At 47.4% G+C, this 14,378-nt stretch overlaps 1 protein-coding gene across 3 annotated transcripts; it reads right to left on the bottom strand.

Moving 5' to 3' along the window:
• Positions 1 to 387: 387 nt before the first annotated feature.
• Positions 388 to 5,495, bottom strand: NR1H2 (nuclear receptor subfamily 1 group H member 2). 3 transcript variants are annotated; one of them, XM_033129600.1, is made up of 10 exons: positions 5,368 to 5,495; positions 5,123 to 5,253; positions 4,453 to 4,515; positions 4,241 to 4,372; positions 3,661 to 3,951; positions 3,314 to 3,579; positions 2,952 to 3,131; positions 2,265 to 2,364; positions 1,265 to 1,473; positions 388 to 969 (listed from the first exon to the last, which is right to left on the bottom strand). In XM_033129600.1, exons 3-10 carry the CDS (start codon positions 4,493 to 4,495, stop codon positions 823 to 825), a joined length of 1,368 nt encoding a protein of 455 aa, XP_032985491.1. In that variant the 5' UTR covers positions 4,496 to 4,515; positions 5,123 to 5,253; positions 5,368 to 5,495; the 3' UTR covers positions 388 to 822. The 3 variants fall into 3 exon arrangements, with proteins under 3 accessions (XP_032985491.1, XP_032985490.1, XP_032985493.1); XM_033129599.1 differs by having other exon boundaries at positions 5,364 to 5,490; XM_033129602.1 differs by having other exon boundaries at positions 5,352 to 5,480.
• Positions 5,496 to 14,378: the final 8,883 nt, after the last annotated feature.

The raw sequence follows: 14,378 nt of genomic DNA, 5'->3' as shown, positions 1-14,378 counted from the left end.
TATTTTGTTCACTGCTTCCAGTGCCTAACATTGAGTTTGGCACGTAAGTGCTTCATACATCTTTGTTGGATAAATGACATCTGCGTCCCCAGAACGGTCGTAAGTGCTCAGGCTACAAGTGACTGCAGCAAATATCTGTTGACTGAGTGAAAGCCCCGGTCCCCTCATCCTCTTCTTGCCTTTCATGAGCAGGATCTAGCTCACCTGGTACAGGGAGGTGACCCAAGGCCGTCAGGGGCCTCCCCTGAACCCCCACAGCACCCAGTCATACCACCCTGAGCCCTCTCACCAGCCAGCACCAGGTCCAGGGGGCCAGTTTCAGTGACGACCCTAGCAGCCCATCCCGTTCATCTCGGACTCAGTCTGGCTCAGGGCAGGTTTCTATTCATATTTTATTTTCCTGTTTTTGTCTTGTTTTTTCTTAAGTTTTTATTAAATAAAAAGAGCAGAGGGAGAGGGGGGCCTGTGGTCTCTCGGCTGTGGGGTAGTGCCATGGGCCCTCCCCTCCCTCTGTTCAAGGTGCACTGCGCAGTGGGCTTGAGGTGTAAGCTGGGCAGGGAGGGCAGCTGGGAGTGCTTGGCGAGGTCAAAGGTTGGGACCTGTGACCCATCCACACCTCCCAGGAAGACTTGGTGGGCAAGAAGCCTCCTAGACCCTGACTGGGGCTTATCCTGAGGGCGAAGGGCTGGCGGGGCCAGGGCCTGTGCTCTAAGCCAGAAGGTGGGACCCCAGGTCTGGCCCCTTCCCACCCAGGAGAAAGAAGGGGTGACCATGTCCGTTCATTGGAGGGTGCAGGGCTGTGGGGCAGAATGGCCAGGCCCCTCACTCATGGACGTCCCAGATCTCAGACAGCAGAGGTGGCAGCTTCTTGTCCTGGAGCCGCAGGGCAAAGACCTGCTCCGAGTGCACAGAGCTCAGCGTGCGCAGGCTCACGAGCTTCATCAGCATGCGAGGGAAGCGCAGCTGGTCCTGCAGGGGACAGGAGGGAGGTGGGCGTTGGCCGGGCCCTGCCCTGTGAGGCTCTGGTCAGCCCTCTCCGGGGTGAGCCAGGAGAGCCAGTGGGGGGAGCGGCTGGCCAGAGCATGGGGACCTGCACCCAGCTCCTTTTGAAGGGCCAGGTGCCTGAAGACAGGCTCTGCTGAGAGGACATCCGTCAGACCTGAGTGCTGCCAGGGAGCAGGGGTCGGGGTTGGACAGAGTCAGGTTCAGACAAAAGCAAGACGCCAGCCCCAGGCTGACCCCAGGAGGGGCTGGGCTCGGGTACCTGCGGCCTCTTGATGCGCGTGTAGGAGAGCAGTGCCTCCACGTAGGGCTGCTGCAGGGCCTCCACACGGCTCGGCTCCTGCACGTTGGGACGGTCGGCAGAGAAGATGTTGATGGCAATGAGGAGGGCGTACTCGGCGTCGTCCAGGCCCAGCCGCCGCATGGCCCGCGAGAACTCAAAGATGGGATTGATGAACTCCACCTGCAAGCCTGGGGGTGGGCGGCCTGCCTGATAAACTCGCCAGCTCAAAACCGGCCCCCACCCGGTCCCTGACAATGCCCGCTATCAGCGGAGTGAGGGAAACGGCAGCCATTATAGTGTTCTCACTTCTGTTCACCTGTGTTCCCACTGCCTGTCGGAGTGCCTGACATGAAGTAGGTGTGCCATAAATCTTGCCTGAGTGAGGGGATGAGTAATGACAGCAAACATTTATTCAACCTTATCTCTGTGCTCTAGCTGCCTGGGTCTCCTTGCGTTCGGTAACACTGTCCCGTTCTTCACAACCTCAGGGCCTTTGCACATGCAGATCCCCAGTGGCCAATGCTACTCCCCACCTCCCTTTTCCTAGGTGATGCCTCTCACCCCTCAGGCCGCAGAAGCCCACCACCCAGGTCACATCCCCAGGCAAGTGCTTTTGGAGGGCAGAGATTAGAGCTGCCCCGTACAGTTGGGTAGGCTGTCTACTGCACAATGGACTGAGATCCAGCCTCCCTTGGGTGAGATCAGGTTGTGGGAGGAGAGAGTGTCTCTTCTTAATTCCTACCAGGATGTCCTACGTGCTAGCAGAGACCCCTGTCTCATCCTGCACTGTGTCCCACCATGCAGTCGGTGCTCAATAAACGTGCTCTTATTTCACTGCAAAACTCACTCAACTCTCACCCCACTTTGGAGACGATGAAACAGAAGCTCAGACAGGACTGAGACAACCCAATGTTTCCCAGGCAGCCGGGCCCGTCAGGGTGCCAGTCCTGCCTCCACCCCCGAGCCTGCCGGGCCATACCCGCTCGGTGAAAGTCGTCCTTGCTGTAGGTAAAGTCCTTCAGGAAAGTGATGCACTCTGTCTCGTGGTTGTAGCGTCTGGCCGTCTCCAGCAACATGATCTGAAGGCAGCAGGGAGAGGGGTGGGCAGAAGCAGGGGCGCAGGGAATCCCTGCCCCCCATTCTCTCAGCACGCCAGCCTACAGTCTGCAGGTTGGACAGCACACTCTCTCTCTCCTCCAGCTTCAGCACACACAGCTCCCTCCACTTGGGACACTCTCCCCAGGTGGTTACGAGGCACAGGGGCAGTATTTTTGCCTGTTTTGTTCTCTGTCATGTGCCCAGCACTTGGAGTATAGCCTGGCACACACTAGTCACTCAAACCTTATTTATTACCAATGTTTTAGTTTAAATGTCAACTCCTCTAAAGAGCCTTTTTGTCACGTTCTCTAAACTGTGTCTCTTCAGCCCAATTCTCAGTTATTCTCAGCCTCAGCCCGTTTCTTTTCTCTCTCTGGCCCTTTGGAGACTCTGATTATCTTGTTTAGTATTTTGACAGGCCCCCGGAGAATATCATCCCCATAAGGGCAAGGTCTGGAGAGGCCTTGCTCATCACTGTGCTACCAGCATCCATCCTCAGGCTCATTCCTGGGGTTCCTTGAGGGCAGAAAGGAAGAGGCTTGCTGAGGGTGGGTGGCCTGGCCATTACCTCAATGGTAGATGCCTTCAGGAGCGCAATCTGGTCCTCACGGCCCAGCTGTAGGAAGCCGGGCACCTGCTTGGCGAAGTCCACAATCTCCTGGACCGAGATGATGGCCAGCTCCGTGAAGTGGGCGAAACGCTGTTGGCGGGCATCGCGGGACTGGGGATCTGCGCCCAGGGGCCAAGGCTAGGACATAGGGGTCCAGGATCACTCTCAGGACTCCTCCCATAAGCCCAAGGCCATGGGGGCACAGTGAGGCAAAGCCTGCACCCCAAAAGACCCTCCTCTCCAAGCCCCTGCCCTCTGGAGCCCCATTCCCTCCCCATCCCAGGCCCATAACCCCCTCACGGCCGAGGAAGGGGCAGTACCGTGACTTTGGGCTGATCAGAGAAGGAGCGTTTGTTGCACTGTAGCTGGGCTGCCACCAACTGCTGGATCATTAGTTCCTGAGCAGCTGTTAACTGGACACCCTCGCCTTCCCCTGAGCCCTGGCCACCCCCGTCAGACCCTCCAGGGGAGGCCCCAGGCCCAGAGGCTGAGCTGCTGCTGACCCCCGGCCCTACGGGTTGCTGCTGCTGCTGTTGCTGTTGCTTCCGAATCTTCTTCTTCCGGATCTGTTCTTCAGAGAGGACGCCTGTTGGGGAGACACAGGCCTCAGCAGAGGCCCGAGAGCTGGGCAAGGCCAGGGTGGAACTGCTCCCTCCCTGACACTCACACTGCTCCCTCATCCCGGCCTCCTTGCACTTGCGCAGCCGGCACTGCTGGCACTTGCGTCGCATGAAGGCGTCCATCTGGCAGGTTCCACCACCACGGCAGGTGTAGCGCCCGGCCCCACCTCGGACCACACTGCGTCGGAAGAAGCCCTTGCAGCCTTCGCAGCTGAGCACATTGTAGTGGAAGCCAGACGCCTTGTCCCCGCACACCCGGCACAGCTCGTGGCCCAGCATCTTTGGAGCCGGGCCCTTCTTTCGCTTGCGCTCTGGCTCCTCTGCTGGGTCTGGGATGACTGGAGTGGGTGGAAAAAAGCCATGAGACAGAGCCACGGAAAGAAACAGCAGCCAGAGAACAGGCCCGTGAGAGATCAGAGACAAGGAGCCAGAGTACAGAGGGTGACCCAGGGAGATAGCAATTCAGAGGGAAAGATGTGTATGTCAGTGAACTCCAAAGAGGAACAGGAGAAAAGAAGTTAACAAGAAACCGGGGCCGCCGGTCCTCATTTCTGATCTTTCTCCCTTCCTGGATCCTCCCCCAGCCCCGCATACCCACTCCCAGCCCATCTCTGGACCCCGTCTCACCCACGCTGCAGGCTGAGCCGGCCCCATCAGTGCCTGGGACATCAGGATCTGGACCCCCAGGCCACGGCTCAGGACGCTCCTCCTTTACAACGGGTTTAGAAGAGGGGGCGCTGGGCTGAGGGGGGACATTTCCTGGGAGAGGGAGTCACAGTGAGTTTCTCCTGACAAGTGTGTGATGGTGCGGTGGACTGAGCTGGGAAGGGCTCACTCACCTGGCAAGGGGGTATCCTGGGAACTTGTGGTGGGGGTGGACATGGTGGGGGTCACGGAGCAGCCTGCAAAATACAATGGGTCTGAGAGTCTGTGGGGCTAGGGAAGTTCAGGTGAGGTCAGCCACAGGTCTTGAAGGGGTCACCTGTTTCTTCCATCTCTCTCAGGCTCCTTCCTTACTGCATATAGACCTCACCCCAAACCCCTGCCAGTCTACAAAGGCTTCCAATTCTAAAAGGGTCCCCCCCCAACTTCTGATCCAAAACAACCTTTTGCATGACCTCAAACCCCGCCCCTCCTTTAAGTTGTGTCTGATCCAGATACCTTCCACAGGCTCTTTCAAGGTACTGCCCCTTCTGCTTCAGTCTGGCTCCACCCTTACTTCCTCCTTTCCACTGTTTCATCCCACCTACTCTTACTACATCCCACCTCTACGCGAAAGCAAACCTATTATAACTCATTTTGACCCCACCTCCTACTATTATGCTCCGCCCCCATCTTCTCCACCTAGGCTCCGACCAATCCCTTCCACGTTCCACTCTGACTCCTCCCACAATGCGCTTCCCCATCACTTTGCTCTGCTCCATCAGCACCTCTCCCCTCCAGGTCCCGCCCCATCTCCTCCCATTATGCCCCGCCTCCACCTCCTCCCACCATGCTCCGCCCCCACACCTCGCTCCAGGTCCCGCCCCTCTCCGAACACCAGTGGGGGGCGGGGCTCATGGCTGCGCGCGAGGGTCTCGTGGGCAGTCTCTCGCGGGGTCTCCTCCCGTTTCCCTGGAAACAGTCGGGGGAGACGCGAGCTATGGAGGGGAGGGAGAAGAAGGAGAGAAGGGGCTCAGCGGAGCAGCGCGGGGAACTCCGAGAGGCTCCGGGCCGGGCTCCTCCCGCGTCTCCTCACACTCGGGTGCACCTGCCTCCGTCCCCTTGCTCTGCTTCTCCTCCTTCTCCTCTGTATCCCCTGGCACGCTGCCGCCGCTCGGGTCCCCTCAAAAGTAACTTCGCCACTTCTTCCGGCAACCCCACTGTGCGTCACTTCCTGAAAGGGGCGGAGATTCAGGGGTGACAGACTTCCGGTCCGCCTAGGACTAACCTAGTCGGCTGCCCCGCACGGAAGTCGTATACCCGCCGGAAGTTTATCATTGGGTGTAGCTCCCTTGGGGGCCTGCAGAAGAATTCCGGACTCATTCGCCCTATCGTGGCCAGATCCAAACTTTCCCTCCTGGCACTATGTGTTTTTATGGGCTCCCAGCAAGATTTATTTGGCATAAGTCTCCCCAGCTATAGTTCCTTTTCGCATTGGGCTGATTGAAAGCACGTTTGTCCTTTTTTGATTGTTAGGAGATTTCTGATTTTGGAGGTGCTCTACTTGTTAGTTTTAAATAAGTTAAATTGCAAACCTAGACCCAGAATAAAAATATTTTAAAAATAACTTGGTAATAGGAAGAATTTCTTTTTAAAGCGTAGCCTTACCAAAAAGATGCAACTAATAGCTTTTAAAAAATACTTTTTAAAAAATGTGTTTAAGTATTTTTTTCCAGGACCCATGAGCTCCAAGTCTTGTAGTTGTTTCAATCTGGTTGTGGAGGACGCAGCTCACAGTGGCCCATGTGGGGATTGAACCGGCAACCTTGTTAAGAGCACTGTGCTCTAACCAAGTGAGCTAACCAGCCACCCCAAGTAAGAGCTTTTAAAGAAAACTCAGAATACTTATATGGGTAGAAGATGGAAATTGTTCCAAAGTCTTGATGATGATAATCAGATTATAGCGAGCATATACACATTGTTTTAAAATGGGAATACAATATATGATCCATGCTTTTTGTAGCTTGTTTTGTCCATTCAGGCATGGCCTTGAAGCTGTGGAATTTCCAGCTGAGGGTGTTACCAATAAAAACGAGTGGTTAACGTGGGCATGGGGGGGATGGCTGAACCAGGGGCTCTGCTACTTTCTCGCTGTGTGATGTTGAGCCAAGCTATTTACCCTCCCCATGCCTCAGTTTCTTCATCTGTAAATTGGGAACAACAATTCATTGCATTGTCATTATAATTAAATGAAGTAAAAACTATGAACTGGGCCAGGCTCAAACAAGGAACCCAACATGTGGAAGCTATGTTTATTCCTGCAGATGTTCAAGTTGTTTTTAACTTTGTTAGAACAGTGCAAAAGGCTGAAATAGACTGAAGATGAATTGCAACAGTTTGGGGGCAAGTCATGTCACTCTCAGCCTCAATTACCTACCTGTAAAATGGGGGAAAATATTTGAATTTCTTATCAAAGGTGCGAAGATTCAGGAAGAGCAGTACCTGGCATATCTAAGCATCCAGTCAGTTTTGTTATCTGAACCTAATTGCAGACCACTGTTCTCATTTATAACTCACCTAATAACCCTATTTTTTAGTAACAGCTTTACTGACATAAAATTCACATACCCATACAATTCACCCATTTTCAATGTACAATTCAATAGGTTTTAGTATATTCATGGAATTGTTGCAACCAACACCACAATTTATAACACTTTTGTCACCACCCCAAAAAAGAAGCCCCATGCCCACTAACAGTCACCCTCACTTATCCCATCATCTGAGTCCTAGGCAACCATTAATCTACTTTCTGTCTGTATGGGTTTGCCTATTCTGGACATTTCCTATAAATGGAATCTTAGACTATATGTCCTTCAGTGTCTGGCTTCTTTCACTTAGCATGATGTTTTCAAGGTTCATCTACATTGTAGGATGTATTAGTACTTCATTTCTGTTGTGGCTGAATGCTATTCTATTGTGTGGATAGACCATATTTTATTAATTCATCAGTTGATGGACATTTGGGTTATTTCTATTCTTGCCTAAAGTGTTGCTATGAACATTCAAACACGAGTTTTTGTGTAGTTATCTGTTTCCATTTCTCTTGGGTATATACCTAGGAGTTGAATTGCTGGGTCATATGGTCACTCCATGTTTAACTTTTTGAGGAATGGCCAGACTGCACACATCATTTTACATTCTCACCAGCAATATGCAAGGATTTCAACTTCTCTACATCCTTACCAACACTTGTTATTATCTGCATTTTTAAAAAATTTATTGGGGTGACAATTGTTAGTAAAATTACATAGATTTCAGGTGTACAATTTTGTATTACATCATCTATAAATCCCATAGTGTGTTCACCACCCAGAGTCAGTTCTCCTTCCATCACCATATATTTGATCCCCCTTACCCTCATCTCCCACCCCCCAATCCCCTTACCCTCTGGTAACCACTAAACTATTGTCTGTGTCTATGAGTTTTTATTTCTAATTTGTTTGTCTTGTCCTTTTGTTGTTTTTGGTTTATATATCACATATCAGTGAAATCATATGGTTCTCTGCTTTTTCTGTCTGACTTATTTCACTGCATTTTTTATTATAGCTATTCTAGTGGGTGCAAAGCGATATTTCATTGTGGTTTTAATTTGCATTCTGATACCCAATTCTATTTCTTTTAATCATAAATAATTTGTAACATGTAATTCTGCTTTTACTATTCTGAAGTGAAATACAGAGATGATACAGCTGAACTATGACCCCAACAACAAAATAGCATCTTACTTCACCAACTGCAATACAAAAGATGAAAAATAGAAGCTAACTTGTAATAAAATCATATGTGCTTCAACATAGGTACATGAAAGACACAATATGGCAGCTAGCTCTTACTTCAAAATATAGAATTACTGTGAATTTGAAAGCTACAGTGCAGTCTGACACAGGACTGTTGTATGAACTCATATGCCTTAGACAGCATGGGTGATGTGATGTTTTCCAAAATTGTGGCAAAGTCTTAATATAAGTTATCAGTAAGATTGGGCAGGAATAATTTAGGCATATTTAAAAAGCAACAAGGAAGTTAGGGTGGCTAGAGTGGAGAGGGGTCAGGGGAGAGTGCTAGATAAGATCATAGAGGGAGCACGGTTAGATAATGAGGTCTTGTGGGCCACACTTGTCCAACACCGGCTAAGCATTCACAAAAAACGGTCCCTTTCCCTTGGTGACACAAATGACTACATTTCCCAGCATCCCTTGCAGCTACATGCCATTCTGGCCAATGGAAGGAGAGCAAAAGCAATAGATCACCGCGAGGGAAAGCAAGGCATCTGGGCTGATTCCAAGGTGTTTGGAACCTCAAGACCGGGGTTCAACTTCCCACTGAGTACACCAGGGCTGTTCCTTCCCCCAACCTCACACCTCAGTTTCCCCCTTCTATAAAATGTGGACAATAATTCCTCTTTTATAAGGTTGCTAGGCAATTAAATAAAATGGTGGACTGAAAAATCTAGTAATCTTTATCCAGTCGTGAGATTGTGCTGAATGAATTTGGAGACCCAAAAAGCAGTCAGGCGTGAGCCTTAGGTTGAGGGCCTTTTAGTCTGATGGTGGAAGTGGACCTGGTCACAAACCACTTTGTGACAAAATAGTGACGATTGGGTCCCATTTGCTGATTGTATTTAGAAGACATCTCCCAGCCTCCTTGGGCAGGTGGCAGTCAGGCAGGAAGCATTTACTTGGCTTCTCTTCCCATGGAGTCAGTATTCTGGTCAGTGGGAACCTCAGGGGCAAAAGCAGGGAGGCTTGAAATGTGTTCCAGGATTTCAGCTCAAGAAACTGGGGAGGTAAAGTTTAAAAGTGAAATATTAACAGGAAAAATTGCTACCCTGGAGAAGGTGCTTAAAAAGTACTTGTTGGATGTCAGGAAATTAAGTTGAACTAAGAGACTGGTTCTTCATGGTTACAAGAAAGCTCACCAAATATTATTGCCAATGGAAAAACGTTGTGCGTAGCGTCAACCATTTTCATAGCGTCTATACTAATTTTTTAAGATTTTCAGGAAGTGTATATTGAAATTTCTGTGAAAAAACAAATGTAACTATTATCAGAATTCATGTAAAACAGGCTGATCAGAAAATATTTTCTCCATACTAAATAGCGGATAATCACAAACCTTTACATTTACATCTGTTAGGACCATGGTTCATAAAGTTTGAATAAGTCATAAACTAGGACTCCGAAAAAGAAACTCATATGGAGAGTCGGGAAAGAACAGATATTGACTGGGAAACTAGGCCCACACCACCACCGTGTGGCCATTTTGGAATTTGCAGGCTGGGTCTGGATGATGCAGAATCCGGTGCGGAGATTCTGAGGAGTCAAGACTGAGGATTCGAACTGTTGAGACAGAGGAGGGGGAGTTGTAGTGAGAGTTACTGTAGAGAAACTGACTCTCCATCTGCTGTGTCAGGAAAATCCCCCAGAGCAATGGGTGCTCACGGTGGGTTATTAAAAGTATTTATTATTTGCTAGATGCCAGGCACTGTCCTAGGTGCTGGAGAGATAGTGGCAAATGAAACACACGAAGACGCCTGCCCTCGAGGAGATTACATTCTAATGGGGAAAGGTAATAATTGCCGGTATACACAGTATCACTGATTCCAACATGCGCGTGGCTTACAACTGATGACATCTTATAGTTAATGAAATGTTAAAAAGTGTTGAGTCTATGAAAAAAATAGATCAGGGTAAAGGAGATTGGAAATTCTGGGGGGAAATAGTTGTCATGTTTTCGATAGGGTGGTCACGGTAGACTTCTCTAAGAAGGTGATATTTAAGCAAAGATTTGAAGGAAGAGAGGGAGAAAGTAAGGTTTTCTGGAGGGAAAACACTCAGGCAGAACAGCCCGTGCAAAGACCCTGAGGCAGGAGCAAGTCTGGAGTGTTTCAGGAACTGCAAGGAGGACAATGTGTCCAGATTGGAGTGAGCAAGGTGGATAGGGAAAAAATGAAGTCAGAGAGGGAATGATGCCAAATCACATGAGCCTTTCAATTCTGTAATGCCATTGGTACCTCTGATTCTTTGATCTACCCATTTTTCTCAATTTCCTTCACCTCCTGTCACGTCCTCTCTTCCTTCTTTAGAAGCATAGATTCTATGGTCAACCATGATAATCGCGTCCTTGCACACATAATGTTAACTCCCTTGCTCTTTCTCCCTCAATCATACTTTCCTGGCAAAACCCCAACCCTGGTTAAAATGAACTCAGCCTTCTCTGTGCCTGCCTGCTCTCACCCAGCAGAGGTTGTGAGTGGACACACTTCAGATGTGTGAGTGCAAAATTTGAGTGGACACTCAGAACCAATCCACAGTTTTCTTCTTCAGTCTAAGAAATCATTTTCTCACTTTCTCTCTCTAAACCTCCTCCAAACCCCTCTTCATTCTCATTTCTTCTTTTGCTGAAAAAAATAAAAGCAATTAGAAAGACACTTCTCTATGCTTACCCCAGGGATACGACTAGCCCACCTGCAGAGGGATACATCCACTGCTGCCCCTCCCATGTTTGGACAATCTGAAGGAGGCCAACCCCTCCACTTACTTCTCTCCCTACTCAAAACTTCCCTCTTGCAGTACTTCCTTCTCTTTCTTGCATCATTATTTGCACAACCTGTGACCCTTTGTTCCCTTAGGATTCCCCTTTACTGAATGCCCTTTACAGTTCCTCACGGTGCTGCTGAGGATGCTTCCTGAAACTTGTGGGTTTTAGACCTGTCCCTCTGCCTGGGCCCTCCCCCCTTGTAACTCCATCCTTGAAGATCCCTTTCCTCCTGCATCCCCCAAGGGACTTTCTTGTTACAGCATCTTAAAAGAAACTGAAGTTCAAGAGTTGGGGCTCCAACCATCTGGAAAGCAGATCCTCCAGCCTTAATGAAGCCTTTGGATATCGGCAGCCTCAGCTGACATCGATCTGCAGCCCCACGAGCCACAAGTGCAGGGCCACGCTGCTTTCAAGTTTCTAACACAGAGAGACCACAAAAAATAACAAGTGATTATTTCTGTGATAAGCCACTCAGTTTTGGGGTGATTTGTTACTAGTACTAGCTGACTAGTACACCCTCCCAAGACTGCTTATCTCTAGGTCTTTCCAATCCTTGTAAATGAGAATAGCATTTACATAGTTGTAATAATGTAAACACTTTTTTTTCTGGCAACTATCTCTATATTTATTTTTTAAGTTTTTTGGTGGTAAAACTTACCTAAATTGCGAGATCTTAAATGTACAGCTCAGTGATTTTTTACTGATATATCCACCCAAATAACCACCACTCAGATTGAGGTACAGAAGTTCTTCAGTGCTCGTGAAGACTCCCTGGTGTCCCCTTCTAGTTAATACCCTACCCAAAGGATGACCACAATTCCAACTTCTGTAACTATAGGTTTGCTTTGCTTGTTCTTGAACTTAGTATGAATGGAATCATACAGTGTTTTAGTCTGTTTGGGCTGCTATAAGAAAATATGACAGGCTGGGCAGCTTATAAATAATAGAAGTTTACTTCTCACGGTTTCAGGAGCTTGGAAGTCCAAGATCAAGACGCTGGCCAATTAGGTGTCTGGTGAGAGCCTGCTTCTTGGTTAATAGATGGCCGTCTGCACTGTGTCTTTACATGGAGGAAAGGGTGAGGGGGTTCTTTGGGGTCAATTTTATAAGGGCACGAATCCCATTCATGAGGGCTCCACCTTCATGATCAATCACCTCTCAAAGGCTCCACCTCCAAATACCATCACACTGGGGAACGGGTTCCAACATATGAATGGGGAGGTGGGCGGAAGGACACAAATATTCAGTCCATAGCAACAGTATATACTCTTTTGTGTCTGTGTGTTCTCCACCTATCCTTATGTCTGTGAGAGTTACTCATGTTATTCTGTGAATTATCAGTTCATTCCTTCTTATTGCTAAGTAGTAATCCATATGAACACACACCATGGTATGTCTATTCTCATGGTAATGGACATACAGGTTGTTTCCAGTTTGGGGTTGTCATGAATGATATGCTATAAGCATCTTTCTGCCTAGCTTGTGGTGACATAAAAACTCATTTCTCTTGGGTGTGCCCAGGAGCAGAATCCCTATGTTCAGCTATAGTTGCTTCTGCCAGCATTTTCCCAAAATCATTATACTTTCATATTCCCACCTGTAATGTATCAGAGTTCCAGTTGCTCCACATCCTCACCAACACTTGTCATTGTCAGTTTTTTTAATGTTAGCCATTCTGGTGAGAGTGTAGTGGTATTGCATTGTGATTTTAATATAGGATTTCCCTGATGAGAAATGATAATAAATGCTGAGTATTGATCTGACCAAAATTATTACATAAGTATACAAAAGAAGAAAGGGGAAGAATGTGTGTAAGAAGTGTGGAAAGAGGAGGAAAGACAGTTAAATCCTCATTTTCTATAGTGGGAAGACAGAGGATAATGTTTGAAATTGATAGATCAAGAAGTAGCAATACAAATGTGTTCCCTAGAGAAATGGAGATAATGCCAAAATTATCAACTAAAAGAAACGCAAGTGGTTGCCTCTTGGGAGGGGAAAAAAATGGGAAAAGGAATGGTACAGGATTGCTTTATCTTGTAGAATTATTTGAGTTTTAAGTCTCAAAGTGTGTTTGTGTGTGTGGTTCTTTGTGTTTGTTTGTATGTATGTATACAAAAGATAAAAGAAATTCCTGAAGGAAGAAAATACAAGTGACAAAAGAAAGAAAGGAAGAAAGAAAGAAAGAAAGAAAGAAAGAAAGAAAGAAAGAAAGAAAGAAAGAAAGAAAGAAAGAAAGGGAGAAAGAAAGAGAAAAAGAAAGAAAAAGAGAGAGAGAGAAAGAAAAATGCTCAACAGCATTAATCAGGGAAATGAACATTTCAACAACAATGAAAAAGTATTTTTCATTTTCACGCATCAAATAACATGGAGCATTGGTGAGGCTGTGGGGAAACGGGTTATTAGTGCCCCTGCTGTTGGAAACTTACATTGTTAAGAGCTCTTTGGGAAGGAATTAAGCAATATGTGTCAAGATCCGCAACTTAGGTCTGGTGGTTGCATTATAGTTCTAGAAAGTGACATGCAGATATTATTGAGCAAGGACACAGAAAAATACATACGTATACTGACATTACCTCAGTGTTGTCTGTAATATTGAAAAGAGGGAACAATTTACACAGGGTGTGGGTTATCCGGTGTTACATTTCTACTCTGGGATACTATGCAGCTGTTTAAAGAGTGAGGTATATGTAAGTATAAGGGGTGAAGGACACTGACGTCTGCAACTTAATTGGGAATCAAGAAAATGAGGTGGATAGAGGAACGGACAGAGCAGTGTGTCTCAAACTTGGCTCTATTGACATTTGGGGTCAGGTAATTCTCTGTTGTGGGGGGATGTCCTGTGCATAGTAGGATGTTTAGCAACTTCCTTAGCTACTACCCACTAGATGCCAGTAGCACCCACCCCCGTTGTGACAGCCAAAAATCCCCTGGAGAGAAAAGAGCTCCTCAGTTGAGGACCACTGGGATAAAGAGACGGAGAGATGGCTAGAAATGTGATAATGCAAATATAGCAAAACGTTATTGTAAAATTTAGGTGGCATATAAGTGTTCATAGTAAAATTCTTTCAATTTTGCAGTATGTTTGAAATATTTCATAACTAAATGAGAAAAAAAGAATGAGGTAAATTTATATGCTCTGATTTTTTTTTATGCTCTGATTTTTAAAGACATGCAAAAACATAATATTAAGTGATAAAAATCACACCAAGGAATTCAAGCGAACCGTTTTATGTGACATTCAAGAACAGGCACAACTAAGCTGTGGTCATGGAAGTCAGGGTATTAGTCAAGGGGACATTGACTGGGGACAGTGACAGAGAACCTTCTAGGGAGCTGGCAATATCCTGTATTTTGATCTGGACGGTAATTACTCAGGTATATGCATATGTCCAAATCCATTAAGTTGATGATGTAAATGCTCAAGTGGTTTTTTTTGTTTGTTTGTTTGATTTTAAGGAGGGCGCAGCTCACCCTTAAATGCTCCAGCCGGCAACCTTGGTGTTATTAGCACCATGCTCTA

This window comes from Rhinolophus ferrumequinum, chromosome 15, assembly GCF_004115265.2.
Source record: "Rhinolophus ferrumequinum isolate MPI-CBG mRhiFer1 chromosome 15, mRhiFer1_v1.p, whole genome shotgun sequence".
Taxonomy (NCBI): Eukaryota; Metazoa; Chordata; class Mammalia; order Chiroptera; family Rhinolophidae; genus Rhinolophus; species Rhinolophus ferrumequinum.
This window is presented reverse-complemented; position numbering and strand designations above follow the sequence as displayed.